The 25099-nt window shown below is 46.5% G+C and overlaps 1 protein-coding gene and 1 long non-coding RNA gene across 2 annotated transcripts; both read right to left on the bottom strand.

The window, feature by feature from the left end:
* Positions 1-443: 443 nt before the first annotated feature.
* On the bottom strand, positions 444-20508 carry LOC125524390. Its single transcript, XR_007290724.1, has 4 exons — positions 20499-20508; positions 9520-9524; positions 1934-1936; positions 444-594 (listed from the first exon to the last, which is right to left on the bottom strand). It is a non-coding gene; the product is annotated as an uncharacterized LOC125524390 (long non-coding RNA).
* LOC125524389 lies at positions 9531-10120 on the bottom strand. The gene is made up of 2 exons (XM_048689446.1): positions 9750-10120; positions 9531-9667 (listed from the first exon to the last, which is right to left on the bottom strand). Exons 1-2 carry the CDS (start codon positions 10043-10045, stop codon positions 9559-9561), a joined length of 405 nt encoding a protein of 134 aa, XP_048545403.1. The 5' UTR covers positions 10046-10120; the 3' UTR covers positions 9531-9558.
* Positions 20509-25099: the final 4591 nt, after the last annotated feature.

Below are 25099 nucleotides of genomic sequence, written 5' to 3'. Positions count from 1 at the left end.
TAATGTTATTCACTAGGTATGGTATGAATGATGCTTGGTGTTTAATTTTGTTTTCTGCATTTTTCTCGTACTCACTGTGAGTCAATCAATCAATCATATATATATAGTACTCCCTTGTATCGTGTTTAGATATATCCGTATCTAGACAAATAATATGGATAGGAGGGAGTAGGTGTTTTTTGGGATACGCATCACCTGTCCAAGTAGCTGGAAGACCAGATTTTGCTTTTGTGGCTGGATATGGTTAGCAAACATCTTTGATAATGCTCGACTTGACAGAGTGAAAGGATCAATCAGGTTTCATTCGAGCACCACTCAATTCATTCATGTCGAAAAGCTGCTTTCTGTTCCAAACAACCAACCAGCCAACCAACGATGTTGGAGGTGCAACAATGATTGCGGTAGTCAGCTCTTCTTGTGGCGACGATGACATGCAGTAGGTCGTCTGTGTTAGGAAATATGCAACTTGTATTCCCATGAGGCCATAGGCCGATATATATACATGTACAGGTGTGGAACATATGCAGGAAACCCCTTATACAACAGGATAAATACAAAGGGGTACATGACTTATATTATAACTCTAACACCCCCCTTCAAACTCATGATGGATGAACAACACTGAGTTTGGAGAGATAAAAGCCATGTTGTGCTCTAGTCTGGGCCTTCGTCAGGAAATCCGCCAACTGTAACTCGGAAGGCACATACTGAAGAGCAATAACCTGATCCTGCACACCAGCGTGCACATAGAAAGCATCAACACCAATATGCTTGGTGAGCTCATGCTTCACAGGATCGCGCGCAATGCTGATAGCACCTGTACTGTCAGATAAGAGCAGAGTTGGTGTAGTGACAGAAACACCAAAATCCTGAAGTAACCACCGTAACCAAGTCACCTCTGCCGTCAAAAGAGCCATTGCTCGCAACTCAGCCTCGGCACTCGAACGGGAAACTGCAAGCTGTTTCTTCGTCTTCCAGGCAATGAGAGAACCACCAAGAAAAACACAGTAAGCAGAACATGAACGGCGATCTGAAGGATCACTAGCCCACGTAGCATCCGAATAGGCCTCAAGCTGTAAAGAACTGGAGCGAGGAAAGAATAGACGGTGAGAGATCGTGCCTCGAAGATATCGGAGAATACGAAGGAGATGACTATAGTGAACCGAGGTGGGAGCAGAGACAAACTGACTCAGAATATGAACCGGATAAGAGATGTCCGGACGAGTGACAGCTAGATAGACAAGACTGCCAACAAGATGACGATAACGCGTCGGGTCAGGGAGAGGATCACCATCAGTAGCACGGAGGTGAACATTGAGCTCCATAGGAGTCTCAACAACGCGCTCGTCAGTAAGAGCAGCACGAGCAAGAAGATCCTAGATATACTTTTCCTGGGATATAAAAAAGCCATCAGAGGTAGAAGAGACTTCAATCCCAAGAAAGTAGCGAAGAGGTCCAAGATCATACATAAGAAACTGCTCACTAAGACGGGCCTTTACAAAGGCAATATACTCGGGGTCATCCTCCGTGATGATCATGTCATCAACATAGAGAAGAAGAAGAGTCCGACCACGAGGAGAAAGGTGAATAAACAATGCTGGATCATGAGCACTTGCTGAAAAACCAGCAGCAGTGATCACAGAGGCAAAGCGCTCAAACCAGGCGCGGGGGGCTTGCTTAAGGCCATAGAGAGAGCGACGAAGACGACATACCATGCCATCAGGAACAGAATACCCAGGTGGTGGCTGCATGTACACCTCCTCACGCAGCTCACCATTAAGAAAGGCATTCTTAACATCAAGCTGAGATATAGACCAGTGGCGTGCAGAGGCAACGGCAAGAAGTGTACGAACAGTGATAATATGGGCCACAGGAGCAAAAGTCTCGTCATAATCACGACCGTGCTCCTGCTGAAAACCACGAGCCACAAGACGAGCTTTGTGACGCTCAAGAGAACCATCGGAGCGAGTCTTAACCTTGTAGACCCACTTACAAGTGATCGGACGGACTCCGGGAGGAAGAGAAACAAGATCCCAGGTACCAGTGCGTTCAAGAGCAGCAATCTCCTCTGCCATCGCAAACTGCCATTCAGGATGAACAACAGCCTGACGGTAAGAAGTCGGCTCAAGAACAGCAGCACCAGCGGTGGGAAATCCAAAGCGATCAACAGGCGGACGAGGACGAGAACGCAAGCCATAAGTAGGCTGAGAGGAAGATGACGACTCATCCACAGAGGCATCGACTGGTCGTGGACGACGAGTGTAATGCTGAGGAAAAGATGGAATAATAGAAGGAGGAATCGTCAAGGTAGAATCGGGGGGTGGCGACGAAGAAGTCACCGGAGATGAAGGTGTAGAATCCGGTGACATGCTGGGAGAGGAGACCGGGGAGGAAGTCACCGGAGATGAAGGTGGAGAACCCGGTGACATGCTAGGCGAGGAGACCGGGGAGGATGGTGGCTGCAAATCAACTAGAGGTGGAGAAGGAGAGGAAGTGGAACGGAGAGGTACAGGCTCGACGGGGGTGATAGGTGAGTCAGGAAAAGTGAGGAAAGAGATATCATGCACTGAAAAAGTCGAGGAAGATGGGCGTGGGTAGAAGGGACAAGACTCATCAAAAGTCACGTCTCGAGAGATACGCATCCGACGACCGATAGGATCCCAACAACGATAGCCCTTATGCTCATCACTGTAGCCTAAGAAGACACACTCAATAGACTGAGCGGTCAGTTTGGTGCGTTCGCGAGGGGCAAGAAGAACATAGCAAACACAACCAAACGAGCGAAGCATCGAATAATCGGGAGAACGATCAAAAAGTCGCTCGAAAGGAACACCACCCTGTAGAGCAGCGGAAGGCTGTATATTGATAAAATAGGTGGATGTGGAGACGGCCTCAGCCCAAAAATGAGGCGGGAGAGAGGCAGCAATCATCAATGCACGATCCGTCTCAAGAAGATGTCGATGCTTTCGCTCAGCCACACCATTCTGAGAATGAGCACCAGGACAAGAGAATTGAGAGAGAGTCCCTTGCTCAGCAAGAACACCACGCAACATCTTAGAGATATACTCGCCAGCGGAGTCAGCACGAAAAACACGAATGGGTGAAGAGAACTGAGTATGAACCATGGCAACAAAATGCTTATAAATAGACAACACCTCAGAACGAGAAGTCATGAAATAAAGCCATGTGTAACGAGAGAAATCATCTATGAAAATAATATAGTATTTATGGCCACCTTTCGAAGCGAAAGGGGCCGGTCCCCATACATCAGAATGGACTAAATCGAAAGGACGCTTGGACACTGACTCACTATGTGAATATGGTAACTGAATCTGCTTGCCAAGACGACAATGCTGACACTCTAAAGAGACATCTCCTGAGACAGACCCCAGAAGACCTCGACGAACTAAAGAAGACAACCGAGAACCACACAGATGACCAAGTCGATGATGCCACTGCTGGAAGGAACCAGTAACGGAGGCGACAGAAGCGGAAGAACTGGCGATGGTGGTGGCAGCGGAAGGAACATGAAGCCAGTCCAACTCCCAAAGACCCTGAGAATCACGGCGGCGAGGGCCAGCCCCAACCAGAGTGTGCGTGCGACGGTCCTGGACAGAACAAGAGTCAACGTCAAGGATGACGCGACAACCAGAATCAGTAAGTTGACCAGCAAAAAACAGATTCATGGTAAGTCGAGGAACATGAGCAACATCAGGAACAGAATAAGAAGGAGTGGTAAGATTGCCTCTACTAGCAACAGAAAGTGGAGTACCATCGGCAGTGAAGACATGAACAGGAGAATCCAGTGATCGAAGAGAGGACAAAGTGGAAGAATGAGAAGCCATATGAAAAGAAGCTCCAGAGTCCAGAACCCATGGGGATGTACCTAACTGTGTAGAGGGTGATTGCTCAGTGCGGGAAGCATCAGTCACAGAACCAGCAGTACCCGTCGAGGAAGAACCTGAAGCCGCGAGCAGACGCTTAAGTCTCAGAATATCTTGGTCAGTCAAAGCAATGGCTGAAGTTGTCGAGGTAGATGACGAAGTCCCTGAAGATGATGATCGCGCCTTGCGCAGGTGTTTCTTCTTCGTGTAGCACTGAGACTCAAGATGACCATCATTGTTGCAATAGTTGCAATGTGGACGGGGGCGACCTGAGCCTCCAGAAGGAGTGGGCAAGAGCGGCGGACCACTCGAGCGAGAAGGGGTCGGTGCAGCAGGTGGCGTAGGAGCACGAGTAGCGAGCACAGAGGGAACCTCCAGCTAACCAGCACCACGTAAGCGAGTCTCCTCAGCACGAATCTCAAAAAGCGCCTCCATGAGAGAAATACGGCCACGAGCAAACAACTGAGCACGCCGGGGCTCAAACTCCTTACGGAGCCGAGACAGGAACTCATAGACGCGATGAAACTCCAAATTGGCCTGGACAGCCTGGCAACAGGGGCAGGTACGACAACCAGCACTGCGGAGAGAATCAAGCTGGCGCCAGATAGCAGAACTCTGTGCATAGAAGTCATCAACAGTAGAGTCACCCTGCTGAAGAGCATGCTCCTGACGGACCACAGAAAGGTATAAGGCATCGCCAGAGGGCTGATAGCGCTGACGAAGACGGGTCCACATCTCAAAGACAGTAGGAAGACCCAGAAACTTAGAAGCAAACTGAGGCAGAACACTAGCAGTGAGAACAGCTGCAGCACGAGCATCATCATCAAGCCACTGGGTGTAAACAAACAGAGCACCATGATACGTCTGAAGAGCCTCCTCATAAGCCAAAATCCTCTCATCATAAGCATGATCAGCAGCCTCATCAGCAAGCTTAGCCGCATCCTTGGCGGCCTGATTAGCATCCGGAGGAAGAACCGGTGGAGTCGGCGGAATAGGAGCCACCGGAGGAACCAGACGTGGCGGACAGCAGACCTCGCCAGAAAGAACACCCCAGAGACGGATGCCACGCATGTGAATGCGCATGAAGCCAGTGAACTCAGTGTAGTTAGTACCATCGAAGATCACCGGACAGCGAGGGACAGCAACATAACCCGAGGACTGAGACATCGTGAGTCTCGATCTGCAGCAGCTTGCGTGCGACAGGAAGACTGGAGCGGCGGCTGCTTGATCTGGACTGACGGAAGGTGGCAACTTCGATCTGAATCACAGGAGCGGATGAAACGGAACGGCGGCTGGCGGCAGAATCTGACGAGGGCACGAGGGCGCGAGGAAAGCGAAGATCGGCGACGGGCGGCACTCCTGGCGGCGGAGATCAGCAGCAGTCGGTCGGCTCGATCGGGGCCAGAGGAGCGTGTGGGATTGACCTGCGCGCTGGCTGGGATGGATCACGAGCGGGCTGGACGAGGGGACACGCGCCGACTGGGATTGACCTGCGGGGGGATCGGCAGGCGCAGAGAGGCAGCAGCGATAGAGAAAAAGGAGCGGCGGCCACAGATAGGCTAGTCGCGGCGGCCACAGCGAGGTGGATCAACAGCACGAGTTGCAGCGTGCAAAAAAATTGACCTAGCTCTAATACCATGTTAGGAAATATGCAACTTGTATTCCCATGAGGCCATAGGCCGATATATATACATGTACAGGTGTGAAACATATGCAGGAAACCCCTTATACAACAGGATAAATACAAAGGGATACATGACTTATATTATAACTCTAACAGTCTGCTCGGTGGCCTTTGCGGTGCCAACCTTGCTTAGTTTCGACGATGACATGCAGTAGGTGGTCTTCCTAGCACCATCCTTGCTTAGTTCTTCTCCGGAGCCCTTCATCAGAGTCAGAGCTGCTGCGTTGCCCTCGGTGCAGGTGGTTGAGGTTGGCATGGGGCTGCTTGTGTTTCTGCATGGCCTCTACTTTGAGGGTTGGGTCGACGCTCATCTTTGGTGAAGTCGGAGTCGCTTCCTTGGAGATTTGGGAGTGCGGTGACACCTGGTGGGGAGAAGTGACGATGATGTATCTTGACGAGACGCTCCTTGTTGAGGTGTGTGGGGTATCACGTTGTGTCGCTCGGTGGTTTGTGACAGTTATAGCCTCGTTTTTGTTAATTAACCAGACAACTCTTTTATGCTTAATTAATGAATGAGGCAAATCTTTGCCCGCGTTTCGATAAAAGAAAAACCTCACATCAGCAATGCTGCACCTCTGAATACAACACAATATAACTTGAGGCTTAATTAACGCTTGTATGCCGCGATCATGTCATGTTATTGAAGTAGTAGTAAGTACTTCCTCTATGAAATAAAGAGCGTTCAGATCAATATATGGAGTTGGACAGCGGAACAAGCACAATACATGTCAACCTATCCTGATGCGCTACTCTAGTTCCAACTTCCTACAACAATAGTACGTAGCTCTTGTAATCGAATTGAGACAACTGAGACTTCATTTCATTTTCAATCAACAGTAAGAAAAAGGAAAAACTGCGAATCAACCAATCAGTGCCGGGAGGAGGAAGGGAGGGACTTTAAAGAACAGATATTAGTCAGCTCAGCCGCAACACCAATATATTCATTGATACTTAGATAACACTGACTAGTTTGTGACAACCACCGGGGAGGGAGGGAAAGAGAGAGAATGCTAATTAGTTAAGCTCTTTAATAGTTTTTTTATTGCATTCAGCAGCACACACACGCTAGACAATGCTTCTTGGTCAGCTACCACACATCCTGTATGCATACATGAAACAAAAACAAGAGTGAGTACATAAATTTTTATCATCACAGAAATTAGGGAAAACCATGTCAAGATAAATAACACAATAAAAAAAGTCAATTTTTCTAACCTGAATAAAGTGGGTGGTTCACTTTACCCCCTGATCTATTTTTCCGCTTCATTTACCCCCCAAACAAACCCAAACTGGACAAAACACCCCCCGGCTGGTTTTTCTCCACCCGCTACTGATATGGCACTAGTCAACGGCGGTTTTGACATGGGTGGGGGCCCCCTTGTCAGGTTTCTCTCTCTCTCTCTCTCTCTCTCTCTCTCTCTCTCTTTCTCTCTCTCTCTCTAATTGAGGTTGGGCCGGCGGCCACTCAGCCCGCACGCAGCCTGTGGCCAAGGCCAGGGCGCGACGAGGCCGACCGGCTGGAGGAGTGGCGAGCGGGGGGGAGGGGGGAGCTGGGCGAAGTAGGCAAGGGCAGGCAGTGGCGGGTGCGGGCCGACACAGTTAGGCGCGGGTGCGAGGGAAGAGGAGCGCATGCCAAGTTCAGCGAGCACCGACGCAGCCCCGAACAGCAGCCGGCGCGGGCGAACGACGACCGGAGAGCAGCGGCATGGAGAGGCGAGGCCACGGAAGGTCGCGGTTGGCAATGGCAAGCGGCCGCAGCGGGAGTCAACAGCAGCGGCTAGAGCAGAGGCGGCAGCTGGAGTCAACAACAGCGGCTAGAGCAGAGACGGCAGCGGTCAGTGACAGTAGCGGCAGCAACGGGCACGCACGAGCGGCAGCAGGCGGGCACGGTGACGCACACGCGAGGGCGACGGAGGGGCACGACCAGGGAGGGGGTGCGGAGCCGAGCTCCCTGTCACCGCGGTCGTCGGGAGGAGGACCCACGCCCAGGTCGCGGGGTCGCCGGAGGCGTGGCGCAGCCGCGAGTGGCGCGAGGTGGTGGATTTCCACGCCGAGGTGCTCGGGCGGCACCTCGCCGACGGTCTCCTCAGGCCGTCCTCCCGCGCCGTCTGCCTCGGCGGGGCCTAGCAGGCGCTCGCGCTGTGGGAGCTCGGTGTGGCCGTGGCTCTCGCCGTTGCGAGGATGTGCTCCCCGCCGCTCACAATCGCCGGTGACGACCGCCGCCTGCCGTTCGATTGGTGTGTGTGAGAGAGAGAGACCTGACAAGGGGGCCCCACCTAGGTCAAAACCGCCGTTGACTAGTGCCACATCAGCAGCGGGTGGAGAAAAACCAGCCGGGGGGTGTTTTGTCCGGTTTGGGTTTGTTTGCGGGTAAAAGAAGCGGAAAAATAGATCAAGGGGTAAAGTGAACCACCCACTTTATTCAGGGTAGTAAAATGGACTTTTTTCACACAATAACAGTTTCAAGACCTCGTGAGTAAGGCAACTTCTACTTATAGGGCTCGTGAAGTGCCACATAGAGGATATGCCAGATACCAGGTGACCACTTTTCGATCTGACGGATGAGTCCATCCGTATTCCCTCCAAGCCTTTGCTGCAACAAAACAACAATCAACTGAATTATTAATATTTAATCTTGTCACTCAAGCTCCTACTTCAACTTAAAGAGGACTTTGTTCACCATTTGGATAGTATAGTTAACATTGTAAATACTTCAGTTTAAATGAATACAGAGGCGCGGACACATGAATACAATTTGAATTGCGCACCTTAATATAGTTTGGCAGTTTGTTGAAGTGCTTGTAGCTGTGCCTGCATAGTTTCACATAGTCATTCGGAAAGTCCTTGTCGTAAGTCACCTTCTTCTCTTGACTCCGACGAATTAACTGCGACAGCAGCCACGGAGTTTGTCCGCCTGCTTCCAGAGGCCACGTCAATCCCGACCTGTTGATCCTACCGGACACTTGCTGGGAGTACGCATAGGATTCCATGAGAAACTCGCCTTTCTTCGGATTGTCCCACTGATCCGGGTGGCCCTCCAAAAGAGCTTGGGTGTTTTCTGTCAGAATCCCAATACATGATATGAAGTCTTCACTGCCCTTGCTTGGAGTGACACCGTGGCATTCAAAGCACTCTGTAACAATCTTCCTTACACTTGCCCAAGCCCGCACCGCATGAGCCGGAATGCTGACGTCTTCAACTATGATAAACCAAGAAAATAAAGCAAAAATGAAATTTGCTAGTACTTGTAGTATCATTGTATAATATAACTTTATAAAAGGGCACTTGAACAAACCCTGCACCCACATGAGTTTTCTTTTCTTTTGCATCGTAACAAAAATTCACTCATCAAAATATTTGGGTATTATATGCACATTACCAATTTTTGTGCAAATGTATACAGTTTTATTATATGTTCATCCTTGTCTTCCTCTGCACAGGACAGCATTTAGCTGTACAAACCCAATGCAAGTGCATATAGTACTTGCACATGGAAAATGCACATCTGCACCTATTTGGATCTACTCCAATAATTCCCCCACACCTTTTCCGCTATAAGAACTGTGCAGGAACTGTAAAAAAACATGGGCTGTGGCAATACTACAAAATGTACCTGTACACAATTTGGTGCTAAAACATGACTATATGCATCCTACAAAAGGCCAATGTCAGAAAAGCTTTGTTACAGAGCCTAGTATCAAAATGACCATATGTGTCCTAACAAAAAGAGCAAAATGCGCATGTTTTGAATAGCAAGCATACTATCCATCGTTCAGGTTGCACCGATTTAATTATTTTGCGTAGCACAAAATATTCAGGTGTACATCTTAGAGTTGTTTCAAACATAAATCCACGACTTTTCATAACAAGGTGCACATGAGTAAACTGTTTCATGAGAGCTCAGGTGCCAAACATCCATGCGTATAGGGGTTTTCTGTTGTAAGAAGACACTTACCCTTAAGTATCAGCACCTGTAGCTTTGGTGTCTTATCAGGAAGCAGCTTGACGTATAGCTCTTTCATTGAGAATTCTTCCTTTGCAACGATACCTCGGGGATACTTCCTTAGCAAGAATACTTTTCACCAGACTTGCAAGTTGGCTACATAGGACAACAAGAAGAAAGTTAAAAACTGTGTGAAAAAACAGAGGGCATATGTTGCAGAGTGTAAAGCAAAACGTACATGGTCATATTTCTGAGGATGGGCAGCATGGTGCCATCAGCGAACAGTTCAATGGGTTTCCTTTTGTTCAACCATTTGCTGAAGGACCCATCCACTTCAGAGATGATCACACACTCTGAATTGACGTAATTTTCAACTTGGATAGCAGCAGGATGTGCCAAAGCTCTGACAAAATGGTAGTCTGAAGCCCAATCCTTCGAACTTGTAACACCCCTCTTGATAAACCTGTTGAATTTGATGGGCCCAACTTTGTACGAGCACTTGAAGAACTTCATTTCACTGTTGTCGAAATCCATAGGCTTCTCATCATAGCCTAGCAATGTAATGTTCTCTTCGATTGTCCCCGAATTGCGATAAAAATCCTTAATGGCTTGAACTGATGTAAAACAAAGTGAATTGTTAATTAAGCATTCAGCTGTTGTAGTAGACTGCAGTAAACAAAGGACACTTAGATCTTGGGGATCAGTATCACTAGAGTTTTACTTCATTTTATACATACATACATAACAACAAACATAGGGGACAATCAACGTCAAAATTCACGATAAATTTGCTGACCCAGTAGCAGGAAATTGAATCAATTTTCAACAAGATAATGCCAAAAATAATCTCACTGATCTTCATATGGACGGTAGACATGCCTTCATCTAAACTGTACTGATGTGAGTGTGTTTCTCCTCTGCACTTGTGAGAGAGCAGAGTACCCAGTTTATACTACTCGTAGTACCAATAGAACACTACAGCTAAAGGGACATGGAGTTGGCCCCCTAGTCGTGCTGTGCTGTTGGGGATGAGCCTTTGCCTAGCTCAAGCCCCCTTACTGCTCTGTAGACGACAGTCGATTTGACATGACGCTCGGTCCAAACTCGGCGCGCGGCGAGGCCGGCGGCGAGCAGGAGCAGCTGCTAATGGCCGGGGTCGTAAAGTCGACAACTTTAGGCGAGAAAATCGCCGACGGTTCCCACCACATGAGACCGGCGCGAGCAATTGCTAATGACCGGGGCCGTAAAGACGACAACTTTAGGTAATCGCCGGCGGCGGCGTTCGAGAAGAGACAATGTTGCAAAGGCCGCCAGTCGGCCAGCGGCCGGCCGGTTCCCCACCACATGTTGACCCTCGCCTCTCGTCCCCTGCAGCCCTTGCCGCTGCTCGGCCATGGCGCAACGGTGTTCGTGGCCCGTGATGATCGACGGCAGCAGGTCGCAAATACTGCAAGAAAGCAAGAACAAGTAGTTTACCTATTGCCAGATCCGGCGGCGGGGGCGCGAGATGAGGGTTGGTGGCGGTCGCCATTGAGGTGGAGTTGCAGACGCGGCCGGAGAAAAAGAGAGGAGACGATTTCCGGCGAATAGGAAGTGACTCCTTCCGAACCAGTACAGCACAGGGGTGGTTTCTGCCCCCCCTCTCTCTTTCTGGCCTCTTTATCCACTGCGACAGTCACACATGCCTGTTTCGGGAAATACCATTAATTTGGTCTATTGACCGGTCTACGCCCTCTCGTTCGAATTTCAAACGGTTTTGCTAAATCATTAGTCGACTTTAGGCTTACTCTCTCCATTCACTTTTATAAGACGTTTTAAACATTTAAGACAACACCTAAAACAGTTCAATTTCTGCTGTCCAAAACGTCTTACACAAGTGAAGAGAGGGAGTAGTTAAGTTTAAGTCAAGTATTGCAGCCTTTCTTTTTTCCTTTTATACTCCATTTTTAGTTTTTTTCTTTCTATTTTCTGTTTATTATCGTTAGAGCACCTACAACTGGACTTGGTAAATCCGGCCCTTTATAAGCCCGCATTTGTGGGCATTGACCAAACACGCATCATATTTTAGCTTCCTCATTCACGTCCCTCGTATCCAAAACCCCAAACCGTGCAACGCTATGTATAAACACCATCAACATGCCGGATCACCATTGCACCGCTGGACAAAAGGACCACAGTTCGTCGTAGTTCATTGTTGGACAGTGCAAATGCACACTACAAACTTAGAAGAAAATAAAACATAAATAAATGGGGAAGGGCGGAGGAAATCACCATTTCCTCGCCCGTCCCTTCCCCTTCCGGTCGTCGGCACGACTGTGCCCCTCCACCATGTAGGCGTCGGCGTGCGGAGGTGCATCGTCGTCGGAGGTGGAGGTGGAGCCACCCGTCAGGTCGGAGTTAGAGCTTCACCTTTGGCCCGCAAGCCTACGGAGTAGGCGGTCCTGCTCCTTCGCATGGCGGGCCGCCTTTGCCTTAGCCGCCGCCTCCTTGTTTGCCTCACGCTTCGGCAACTTGATGGCGAGTAAGCGGAGGCGCCGCACACTGTCTCTGCCCTTGTGAGAGAGCGGCGGAGAACCGGCGTCAGAAGCGTGGCCTCAGGATCGATCAGTGCGCGGTAAGCATCTCGCCCGCCGCTGCTTTGATAGCCTGGCTTATTAGGAATGATAGACTACTCATATCTATAAGGAATTCCTTCTTTTCCGGGAGCCCATTCGGACAGAATTCCAAAGTTAAGCGTGCTCAGCTTGGAGTAGTTTTAGGATGAGTGACCGACCGAGAAGTTGCTCCCGGGTGCACGTGAATGAGGACAAAGTGCGTAGAAAAGACTACTATTGATCTGTGGGGCCAGTCTAGATCCCGCCAGGAGTAACGACCACCGGCGGGTGTGTTTGGGGCGTTGTAGCTGCCCTCTCCCTCGCTCGCTGCCGCTCGCGCACTCACCTCCCCGGCAACGGCACCAGATAAGAGCTTGATGTGTATTACACAACTTATTCTTGTAGACTCGTGTTGGGCCTCCATGTGCAGAGTTTTGTAGCATAGTAGCAATTTTCCCTCAAGTGGATAACCTAAGATTTATCAATCTGTGGGAGGTGTAGGATGATCATGGTCTTTCTCAAACAACCCTGCAATAAAATACAAGAAATCTCTTGTGCCCCCAACACACCCAATACAATGGCAAATTGTATAGGTGCACTAGTTTGGCGAAGAGATGGTGATACAAGTGTAGTATGGATGGTAGATATAGGTTTTTGTAATCTGAAAATAAAAAACAGCAAGGTAGCAAGTGATAAAACGGAGCACAAACGGAAAACAAAGCCTAGGGTTCATACTTTCACTAGTGCAATCTCTCAACGGTACTAACATAATTGAATTATATAACAATCCCTCATCGTGCGACAAAGAATCACTCCAAAGTTCTTATCTAGCAGAGAACATAAGATGAAATTGTTGTAGGGTATGGAACCACCTCAAAGTTATCTTTTACGGTCAATCTATCGAGCCATCCCTATAAGTGTCACAAACAGCCCTAGAGTTTGTACTAAAATAACATCATATGGTACGCATCAACCAACTCTAGTGTCACCTATATACTCCAATATCACCACAAATATCCGTGAGTTGATTATTCGATATGCATCAAACAACTTCAGATTCATAATATTCAATCCAACACAAAGAACTTCAAAGAGTACCCCAAGGTTTCTACCGGAGAATGGAGGAAGAAAACATGCATCAACCTCTATGCCTAGATTACCCCAATATCAGCGCGGGAATCCGCAAGTTGATTGCCAAAACATATATCAAGTGAATCAATAGAACACCCCATTGTCACCACGGGTATCCACATGCAAGGCATACATGAAGTGTTCTCAAATCCTAAAAGTATTCAATCCGATAATAGTGAAACCTCAAAGGTAAAAACTCAATTCATCACAACAAGATAGAGAGGGAGAAACATCATATGATCCAACTATATTAACAAAGCTTGCGGTACAGCAAGATCATGCCAAATTAAGAACATGAGAGAGAGAGAGAGAGCGAGAGAGATCAAACACGCCGCTACTGGTACATACCCTCGGCCCCGAGGGCGAACCACACCCTCACCGTCATGGTGACCACCGGGATGATGAAGTTGGCCTTCGGTGATGATTTCCCCCTCCGGCAGGGTGCCGAAATAGGGCTCCAGATGGGATCTCTTTGGTACAGAGGCTTGCGGCGACGGAGTCGAAGCTCTAGGTTAACTTTCGGGGGTTTCCCTATTTATAAATTTTTCAGAGTTGGAATCACGCGAAGAGGTTCCCCGGGGGCCCACGAGGTATTTGGGCGCTACCACCCCCCTGGGCGCACCCAAGTGGCTCATGGGGCCCCTGTGGGTCTTCTAGTACTCCCCCGAAGCCTCTTGGGTCCCTTTCCTTCTAGAAAAAAAATGTCAAAATTTTTCGCTGCATTTGTACTTCATTTGATATGGATTTTCCGGAAAACCAAAAACAAGCAGAAAACAACAACTGGCACTGGGCACTAGGCCAATATGTTAGTCCATGAAAATCATATAAAAGTGCACCAAAACCATATAAAATTATTGTAAACATGGCATGAATACTTCATAAATTATAGATACGTTGGAGACGTATCACTTTACTTGGCACATTATTGAAATACAAGATACAAAACATGATTACTGTAGTAGCTTAATCATGTTAACTCACAAAAACAGTAGGGATAAATACTGGGTTGCCACCCAACAAGCCCTTTTTAATGCCTTTTAGCTAGGCATTGATAGTTTAAATGATGCTCTCATAAAAGTAAAGAATTGAAACATGAAGGGAGCATGATGAAACATATATCAAACACATTCAAGCCTAACTCACTTCATATGCATAGGAATTTAATAAGCAAACAATTTATTGGAGCAAGAATCAACGAGCATAGGAAGGCAAAACAAGCATCATTTCAAAACTTTCAACATAAATAGAGGAAACATTACGTTGTTGAAATATATATAAGCATATCTTCCTCTATCAAAGTAATTTTTAGAAGCATCATGAACAAATTCAACAATATAACTATCACAGAAAGCATTTTTTCATGATTCACAAGCATAATTTTTTTATTACTCTCCACATAAGCAAATTTCTTCTCATCAATAGTAGTGGGAGCAAATTCAGTGAAATAACTATCATAGGATACTTGATTGACATATTCCAATTGAACATTAAAATCATGATGAAAAAATTCATGGTTATCATTACTCTTATGTCATCACAATAATCATCATAGATAGCAAGTTCGTTATCATAATCAATTGAAACATCTTCCAAAGTAGTTGATTCATCACTAAATAAAGTTACGACCTCTCCAAATCCACTTTTATCAATATTGTAATAAGATTCAACACCCTCCAAAATAGTGGGATCATTACCTAGAGTTGACACTCTTCCAAACCCACTTTAATAATTGTAATCATCATAAATAGGAGGCATGATATCATCATAATAAATTTGCTCATCAAAACACAGGGGACTAAAAATATCATCTTTATCAAATATAACATCCCCAAGCTTTTCACTTTGCATATCATTAGCATCATGGGTATTCAAAGAAGACATACTAATAACATTGCGATCATGCTTACCATTCAAGGTTTTATGCCAAACATTTTATTGAATTCTTCTTCTAACACTTTGGCACAATTTTTTGATTCCATGTTTTCAGGAAAGACCTTATAAAGATAATCAAATTTGCACAACTTCATTTCCGTTTTTGTAGTTTTCTTTTGTAAACATAACTAGTTAAAAACAAGAAACTAAATGATTTAATGGCAGGATCTAAAGATATACTGTCAAGCACTCACATGTAGTAGCTCAGTTGCTGTATTAAATTGTACAATAACGAAAAATTGTACAAATTAATCTTTTTGCATATAAATAAATTATATTTTCAGTTTTACTTTGAGGCTTTCAACTGCAACATTTGTTGAACTCATTTTCCTAATTCAAGTACTTCTCCCTGTCCAGAGTTGTACTGATGTTATCACACTACATTCAAGTCCTTCTCAAGCTTGGTGCCAATCGTGGTCACCATGATAGTCGGAGTTCACATCAATCAGAACAAGGGAGATATTTTCTTCAAAAGTTCACAGCATTATCGTGTAACTCCTGCATGTAAAAGCATGCCAACTTGGAACCGTTGTTCTTCAGATTAATCGAGTAATGTTATGGACGAACGCGTTGATCTGGAGGCAATGATTTCACCATCTTTTTTCTCTGTGATCACCAGCCTCCATGGCAACGACGCCAGAAATAGTTTTATGTCTACTTTGCAACTTTCTTCTTGTAGACTCTATTATGCCTCCAAGTGCAGAGTTTTGTAGGACAGTAGCAAAGTTCCCTCACGTGGATGACCTAAGGTTTATCAATCCGTGAGAGGTGTAGGATGAATATGGTCTCTCTCAAACAACCCTACAATCAAATACAATAAATCTCTTGTGTCCCCAACACACCCAATACAATGGTAAATTGTATAGGTGCACTAGTTCAGCGAAGAGATGGTGATACAAGTGTAGTATGGATAGTAGATATGGGTTTTTATAATCTTAATAAATAAAAACATCAAGGTAACAAGTAGCAAACATCGAGCAAAATGGTATATCAATGCTTAGAAACAAGGCCTAGGGTTCATACTTTCGCTAATGCAATCTCTCAACAGTGCTAACATAATTGAATCATATAACAATCCCTCAATGTGCGGCAAACAATCACTCCAAAGTTCTTATGAATGGAGGAGAACATAAGATGAAATTTTTGTAGGTAGAAAACCACCTCAAAGTTATCTTTCCAATCAATCTATTGATCCATACCTATAAGTGTCACAAACAACCCTAGAGATCGTACTACAATAACACCATATGATATACATCAATCAACTCTAATGTCACCTAGATACTCCAATCTCACCACAAGTATCCATGAGTTAATTATTCGATATGCATCAAACAATTTCAGTTTCCAAATATTCAATCCAACACAAATAACTTGAAAACATTACCCCAAAGTTTCTATGAGAGAAAGTAGGATGAAACGTGTATCAACCTTTTTGCCTAGATTACCCCAATGTCACTCGGGGAATCCGCAAGCTGATTACCAAAACATATATCAAGTGACTCAATAGAATACCCCATGGTCACCACAGGTATCCACATGCAAGACATAAATAAAGTGATCTCAAATCCAAAGTATTTTATCCAATAATAATGAAACCTCAAAGAGCAAGAATCAATTCAGCACAATAAAGGTAGAGAGGGAAGAATACCATGTGATTCATCTATACTAACAAAGTCCATGATATACATCAAGATCATGTCAAATCAAGCACACGAGAGAGAGAGAGAGATCGAACACATGGCTACGTACATACCCTCAGCCTCGAGGATGAACTACTCACACATCACCATGAGAAAGGAGGAGAAGTTGGTGGTGATGGTGATGGAGAAGATGTCCCCGACGGTGTCCCAATGCGATTGGAGGAGAGGAGGAAGGCCCCCCGATCTCCTTATTATTCTTCCTTGGCCCTCTGGGAGAGAGGGAGCTCTCCCCTAGATTGGATCTCTTTGTTGTCTTCTGTTTTTCACGATTGTTTCCTGAGCCCTTCACCGTTTCTTATACTCCTAGTGATTCGTAACTCCGATTGGGCTGAAATTTTGAGGGGATTTTATCTGGAAATTATCTTTCTAGCGGAGAAAGAATGGCTCCAACCGACCTACGAAGTGCCCACAAGGCATCAGGGTGGGCCCAGGGGGTAGGGGCGCCGTGTTACCTTGTGGGGCTCTCACGAACCATCTTGTGCCGATTATTTTTCCCAAACATCACATATATTCCAAAAAACTCTCCATAAAATTTTACCGCGTTTGGACTTTGTTTGTTATGGTTTTTCTGCGAAACAAAAAACATGCAAAAAACTGCAACTAGCACTAGGCACTGGATTAATAAGTTAGTCCACAAAAAAGTGCACCAAAACCATATAAAAATATTGTAAACATGGCATAAATACTTCATAAATTATATATACAATGAAGACGTATCACCTAGGAAGGCGGGTACCCCAACATCCTTTATACAAGTAATGCTAGATTGTTGCATGATACTTTTTGTTCTAGTCATGAATTATTTACAGAAATTAATCATAAATTTGCCTAATATTCCAATAGGTTAAACCTAGATAAAGAGGAGTTTGATGATCTAGTAATCGATGAGGTGGATTTGGTGATCAATGATCATGTGCGCTAGCTAGCGCTCGCGAGGGTACACACGAAGAAGACATTCAATCGGGTGGCATTCTTTAGAGGGATGCGTGCCGCTTGGAACCCTGCACAGCCGGTGGGCTTCTGGCCATTAGGAGTGAATTTGTTCATCTTCATGCCTTGGTGACTGGAAGAGAATTATGAATCTTGGCTCAGGGATCTTCCGCTTTTGGGTAGTACTCCTCCATAAGTGTGATGGGATTAGTCATGTGGTGGATGTTCAGATGATCTACATGTTAATCAGGCTTCAAATCCACCGTCTTTCTGGATGGTCACTATCACAAAGAGATCATCGAAAAGCTCACCAAGAAGAGGTGGGAATTACGGGGAACTAACATGGTGATTTATGTGAGGATCGAGATGCATCAAGATATCTGGGAGCCTCTGACTAAATATGTGAGCATTATATTAGGGAAAGAGCGCAAGGTATTTATCGTCCACTATGAGAAGCTTGCAAGATTGTGCCAATTCCGCGATAACTTGAGTACAAAGAGTGTGGCTCTGTAATTTATGAGGCAAAGAATTTAAATTTTGGTGAGTGGTTGTATACAGATGCTATCAATAAACCTCAAGCATGGGTGGATAATCATGATGGTGGTAGAGGTGGAGAAAACTTGGGTGATGGTCCTAGACAAAGTTCTAGTGGTGGTGGCATGGGTAACAACGAAAAAGATGATGAATTGAGAAGCACCGACTATTGGGGAACGTAGTAATTTCAAAAATTTCCTACGCACACACAAGATCATGGTGATGCATAGAAACGAGAGGGGAGAGTGTTGTCCATGTATCCTCGTAGACCGAAAGCGAAAGCGTTAGCACAACGCGGTTGATGTAGTCGTACGTCTTCACAATCCGACCGATCAAGTACCGAACGCACGTCACCTCCGAGTTCAGCACACGTTCAGCCCGATGACGTCCCTCGAACTCCGATCCAGCCGAGTGTTGAGGGAGAGTTTCGTCAGCATGACGGCATGGTGACGATGTTGATGTTCTACCGGCACAGCTTCGCCTAAGCACCGCTACGATATTATCGAGGTGGATTATGGTGGAGGGGGGCACCGCACACGGCTAAAAGATCAAACGATCAATTGTTGTCTCTATGGGGTGCCCCCTTGCCCCCGTATATAAAGGAGCAAGGGGGGGGGTGCGGCCGGCCAAGGGGAGAGGCGCACCGGAGGATTCCTACTCCCACCGGGAGTAGGACTCCCCCCTTTCCTAGTTGGAATAGGATTCGGGAGGGGGAAAGAGGAGAGAGAGAGAGAGAGAGAAGGAAGGGGGGCGCCGCCCCCCTCTCCTTGTCCTATTCGGACTAGGGGGGAGGGGCGCGCGGCCCAGCCCTGGCCGCCTCTCCTCTTCTCCATAAAGGCCCACTAAGGCCCATTTACCTCCCAGGGGGTTCCGGTAACCTCCAGGTACTCCGGTAAAATCCCGATTTCACCCGGAACACTTCCGATATCCAAACATAGGCTTCCAATATATCAATCTTCATGTCTCGACCATTTCGAGACTCCTCGTCATGTCCATGATCACATCCGGGACTCCGAACAACCTTCGGTACATCAAAACATATAAACTCATAATAAAACTAAAATGATCAAGTGCTAAGCTAATGGCATGGGTCAAGTCAATCACATCATTCTCCTAATGATGTGACCCCGTTAATCAAATGAAAACTCATGTCTATGGCTAGGAAACATAACCATCTTTGATCAACGAGCTAGTCAAGTAGAGGCATACTAGTGACACTCTGTTTGTCTATGTACTCACACATGTATTATGTTTCCGGTTAATACAATTCTAGCATGGATAATAAATATTTATCATGAAATAAGGAAATAAATAATAACTTTATTATTGCCTCTAGGGCATATTTCCTTCAGTCTCCCACTTGCACTAGAGTCAATAATCTAGTTCACATCGCCATGTGATTTAACACCAATAATTCACATCACCATGTGATTAACACCCATAGTTCACATCGTCATGTGACCAACACCCAAAGGGTTTACTAGAGTCAATAATATAGTTCACATCGCTATGTGATTAACACCCAAAGAGTACTAAGGTGTGATCATGTTTTTCTTGTGAGATAATTTTAGTCAACGGGTCTTTCACATTCAGATCCGTAAGTATTTTGCAAATTCTATGTCTACAATGCTCTGGACGGAGCTACTCTAGCTAATAGCTCCCACTTTCAATATGTATCCAGATTGATACTTAGAATCATCTGGATTAGTGTCAAAAACTTGCATCGACGTAACCCTTTACGCTGAACCTTTTGTCACCTCCATAATCGAGAAACATATCCTTATTCCACTAAGGATAATTTTGACCGCTGTCCAGTGATCTACTCCTAGATCACTATTGTACTCCCTTGCCAAACTCTGTGGTAGGGTATACAATAGATCTGGTACACAACATGGCATACTTTGTAGAACCTATGGCTGAGGCATAGGGAATGACTTTCATTCTCTTTCTATCTTCAGCCGTGGTCGGGCTTTGAGTCTTACTCAATTTCACACCTTGTAACACAGGCAAGAACTCTTTCTTTGACTGTTCCATTTTGAACTACTTCAAAATATTGTCAAGGTAAGCACTCACTGAAAAAACTTATCAAGCATCTTGATCTATCTCTATAGATCTTGATGCTCAATATGTAAGCAGCTTCACCGAGGTCTTTCTTTGAAAAACTCCTTTATGCTTTGCAGAATAATTCTACATTATTTTCGATCAACAATATGTCATGCACATATACTTATCAGAAATGTTGTAGTGCTCCCACTCACTTTTTTGTAAATACAGGCTTCACCGCAAGTCTGTATAAAACTATATGCTTTGATCAACTCATCAAAGCGTATATTCCAACTTCGAGATGCTTGCACCAGTCCATAGATGGATCGCTGGAGCTTGCACATTTTGTTAACACCTTTAGGATCGACAAAACCTTCTGGTTACATCATATACAACTCTTCTTTAATAACTCCATTAAGGAATGCAGTTTTGTTTATCCATTTGCCAGATTTCATAAAATGCGGCAATTGCTAACATGATTCGGACAAACTTAAGCATAGATACGAGTGAGAAACTCTCATCGTAGTCAACACCTTGAACTTGTCAAAAACCTTTTGCGACAATTCTAGCTTTGTAGATAGTAACACTACTATCAGCGTCCGTCTTCCTCTTGAAGATCCATTTAATCTCAATGGCTCGCCGATCATTTGGGCAAGTCAATCAAAGTCCATACTTTGTTCTCATACATGGATCCCATCTCAGATTTGATGGCCTCAAACCATTTCGCAGAATCTGGGCTCATCATCGCTTCCTCATAGTTCGTAGGTTCGTCATGGTCAAGTAACATGACCTCTAGAATAGGATTACCACTCCGGTGCGGATCTCACTCTGGTTGACCTACGAGGTTCGGTAGTAGCTTGATCTGAAGTTACATGATCATCATCATTAGCTTTCTCACTAATTGGTGTAGGAGTCACAGGAACAGATTTCCGTGATGAACTACTTTCCAATAAGGGAGCAGGTACAGTTACCTCATCAAGTTCTACTTTCCTCCCACTCACTTCTTTCGAGAGAAACTCCTTCTCTAGAAAGGATCCATTCTTAGCAACGAATATCTTGCCTTCGGATCTGTGATAGAAGGTGTACCCAACAATAAATTTTGGGTATCCTATGAAGACGCATTTCTCCGATCTGGGTTCAAGCTTATCATGTTGAAACTTTTTCACATAAGCATCGCAACCCCAAACTTTAAGAAACGACAACTTTGGTTTCTTGCCAAACCACAGTTCATAAGGTGTCATCTCAACGGATTTAGATGGTGCCCTTTTTAATGTGAATGCAGCTGTCTCTAATGCATAACCCCAAAACGATAATGGTAGATTGGTAAGAAACATCATAGATCGCACCATATCTAATAAAGTACGGTTATGACGTCCAGACACACCATTACGTTGTGGTGTTCTAGGTGGCGTGAGGTGCGAAACTATTCCGCATTGTTTCAAATGAAGACCAAACTTGTAACTCTAATATTCTCCTCCATGATCAGATCATAGAAAATTTATTTTCTTGTTACGATGATTTTCTACTTCACTCTGAAATTACATGAACTTTTCAAATGTTTCAGACTTTATGTTTCATCAAGTAGATATACCCATATCTGCTCAAATCATCTATGAAGGTCTGAAAATAACGATACCTGCCACGAGCCTCAATATTCATCGGACCACATACATCAGTATGTATGATTTCCAACAAATCTGTTGCTCGCTCCATTGTTCCGGAGAACGGCGTTTTAGTCATCTTGCCCAAGAGGCATGGTTTGCAAGCATCAAGTGATTCGTAATCAAGTGATTCCAAAATCCCATCAGCATGGAGTTTCTTCATGCGCTTTACACCAATATGACCTAAACGACAGTGCCATAAATAAGTTGCACTATCATTATTAACTTTGCATATTTTGGTTTCAATATTATGAATATGTGTATCACTACGATCGAGATCCAATGAACCATTTTTATTGGGTGTGTAACCATATAAGGTTTTATTCATGTAAATAGAACAACAATTATTCTCTAACTTAAATGAATAACTGCATTGCAATAAACATGATTGTCGGTGTCAAAACCGGCGGATCTCGGGTAGGGGGTCCCGAACTGTGCGTCTAGGCCGGATGGTAACAGGAGGCAGGGGACACAATGTTTTACCCAGGTTCGGGCCCTCTTGATGGAGGTAAAACCCTACGTCCTGCTTGATTAATATTGATGATATGGGTAGTACAAGAGTAGATCTACCACGAGATCAGAGAGGCTAAACCCTAGAAGCTAGCCTATGGTATGATTGTATGTTGTCCTACGGACTAAAACCCTCCGGTTTATATAGACACCGGAGAGGTTAGGGTTACACAAGGCCGGTTACAAAGGAGGATATATACACATCCGTATTGCCTAGCTTGCCTTCCACGCCAAGTAGAGTCCCATCCGGACACGAGACGAAGTCTCCAATCCTGTATCTTCATAGTCTAACAGTCCGACCAATTGGTATAGTCTGGCTATCCGGAGACCCCCTAATCCAGGACTCCCACAGTAGCCCCTGAACCAGGCTTTCAATGACGATGAGTCCGGCGCGCAGTATTGTCTTCGGCATTGCAAGGCGGATTCCTCCTCCGAATATACCACGGAAGAATTTTGAATATAAGGATAGTGTCCAACCCTGCAAAATAAGTTCCACATACCAGCGTAGAGAGAATAATATTTCCACAAATCCAATTTGCTGACATTACGTCACGGCCCGGTGATTATTCGAACCGTTTCCTTTAACTAGTCCCGCACATAACGCGAGGCAGTTTTTTGACACGTCTTGTCAAAACAGAGATCGTGTCCCCTTATCACGGGATTCTCATCAATACGGGTGTGGGTAACCCAACCGCGCCGTCGATTACGGCGCTTGGGGGACGAGCGAGTTTTACCAGGCTAGTGGGGACGCATAGTTTCGTCTGCCCATATAAAGGGATAAGGATTTACTTTTCCATCCACGCCTTCTTCCTCCTTTGCTCCTCCACCTTCGCACACTCGAGCTCCAGCGTCGAAGTTCGCATTTCCCGCCTCGACCTTCTCCAACCATGTCCGGAGCGGGAGGCAGGTGGATGGTCTCCTCCGTCATGGAGGGACACGTCAAGAAGCTGCGGAGAGCCAGATACTTGCCTGACGGCATCGCACACCGCCTCCCAGAGGAGGGGCAGCTCATCCCCACCCCCAGGCCCCATGAGAGGGTGGTGTTCCTCACCCATTTCCTCCGCGGACTAGGATTTCCTCTCCACCCATTTGTCCGGGGGCTCATGTTCTACTACGGCCTGGATTTCCACGATCTGGCCCCGAACTTCATCCTCAACATCTCGACGTTTATCGTCGTGTGCGAGGCTTTCCTCCGCATTAGGCCCCATTTCGGCTTATGGATAAAGACCTTCAATGTCAAGCCGAAGGTAGTGAGCGCCCGCCAGGCGGAGTGCAGAGGTGCCATGGTGGGCAAGATGCCCAACGTCACATGGCTCAAGGGCTCCTTCGTGGAGACAATAAAGGGATGGCAATTGGGGTGGTTCTACATCACCGAGCCGCGCGACCCTTCATGGGTAGCGCCCCCCGAATTCTGATCTGGCTTCCCCACACGGCTCACCTCCTGGCAAGAGAAGGGCCTGTCCTGGGGTAGTTTGGGAGAGCTGACCGGACTCCAAACATGTATTCAAAACATGGTCAACAAGAAGCTCAAACTCGTCAACGTAGTCCAGGTCATGCTCATCCGTTGGATCCTCCCGTGCCAACAACGGGCCTTCAACTTGTGGGAGTTCGACCCGGCGCAGCACCGAACTCTGAACAGGCTCTTCGACACAACTCACGAAGATGCCTGGAGGGTGCTGTTCAAGAGCGCCGAGGTCCCCCCTCCACTATTGAGGATCGCGGATTCAGCGCGAAGCGCCAAGCCAGTTCGGTAAGCCGCTTTACCTCTTACAGGATACTTGTTTTTCATAGCTTGACTCCATGCGACTCCCGTACCTTTGATAGGACTGGCAGGAGACGGCCGGACAGATCGACTGTCCGGCCCCTTTGCCCGAAGGCCGACGAAGATGCTGACCCCGGCTCCTTATACGGTGCCGGAGAAGACCAAGAAGGCCAAGGGAACCTGGAAGAGTTCCCGGTGCCAGACGTCATCGGACTCACTGTCCGATGACTCTACGACACACTCCTCCCCCGAAGACGAGGAGGCAGAAGAAGACGATCCCCCTCCAGACGGGGGAGACAAGAAGAGGAAGGCCGCCCCAACTAGGGAGGCCGAAGGGTCCAAGAAGGGAAGGACTCTCCTTCCGGACAGTTCCACCACCGCCGCCGATGGCGAAGACGAGTGGCTACCCAGGGCCAAGCCCCTGGGGAAATCGTAAGTATTCGGACACCAGTGTCACTCATAGCATTCCTTTGTCGCACTACTTCACCTAACGCCGAAATATGATTATGCAGGCCGCCCCGAGCCCGTATCGATGTATCATCGGACGGCTCGCTGGGCTCGTCGGATATGGATAGCGATCCAGTTCCGACCGCCACCTCCCCTCATCCTGCGGACGACGCCGAGGTGCTGCCTCACGAGGCACCGGGTCGAGGGGAGACAGTCCTGGAGGCGCCTCAAAGCGGCCTCCCGGACTCTGGGAGCAGAGGGGACAAAGCCCCTGAGGGCTCCGAGTTCAGCCCTCAGCCGGACACCGCGCCGGAACCTCCAGTGGTTCCGAACTCGGGCAG

This window comes from Triticum urartu, chromosome 7, assembly GCF_003073215.2.
Source record: "Triticum urartu cultivar G1812 chromosome 7, Tu2.1, whole genome shotgun sequence".
Classification (NCBI taxonomy): Eukaryota; Viridiplantae; Streptophyta; class Magnoliopsida; order Poales; family Poaceae; genus Triticum; species Triticum urartu.
Note: the sequence above shows the minus strand (reverse complement) of the source record. Positions and strands in the feature narration are given on the sequence as shown.

What these genes read in the sequence shown, in the direction of transcription:
- LOC125524389 (XM_048689446.1), bottom strand. Translation starts at nt 10,045, where the DNA reads ATGGATTTCGACAACAGTGAAATGAAGTTCTTCAAGTGCTCGTACAAA. An exon ending in ATCCTCAGAAATATGACCAT is followed by an intron (nt 9,668 to 9,749) that starts GTACGTTTTGCT and finishes TGTCCTATGTAG; the next exon opens with CCAACTTGCAAGTCTGGTGA.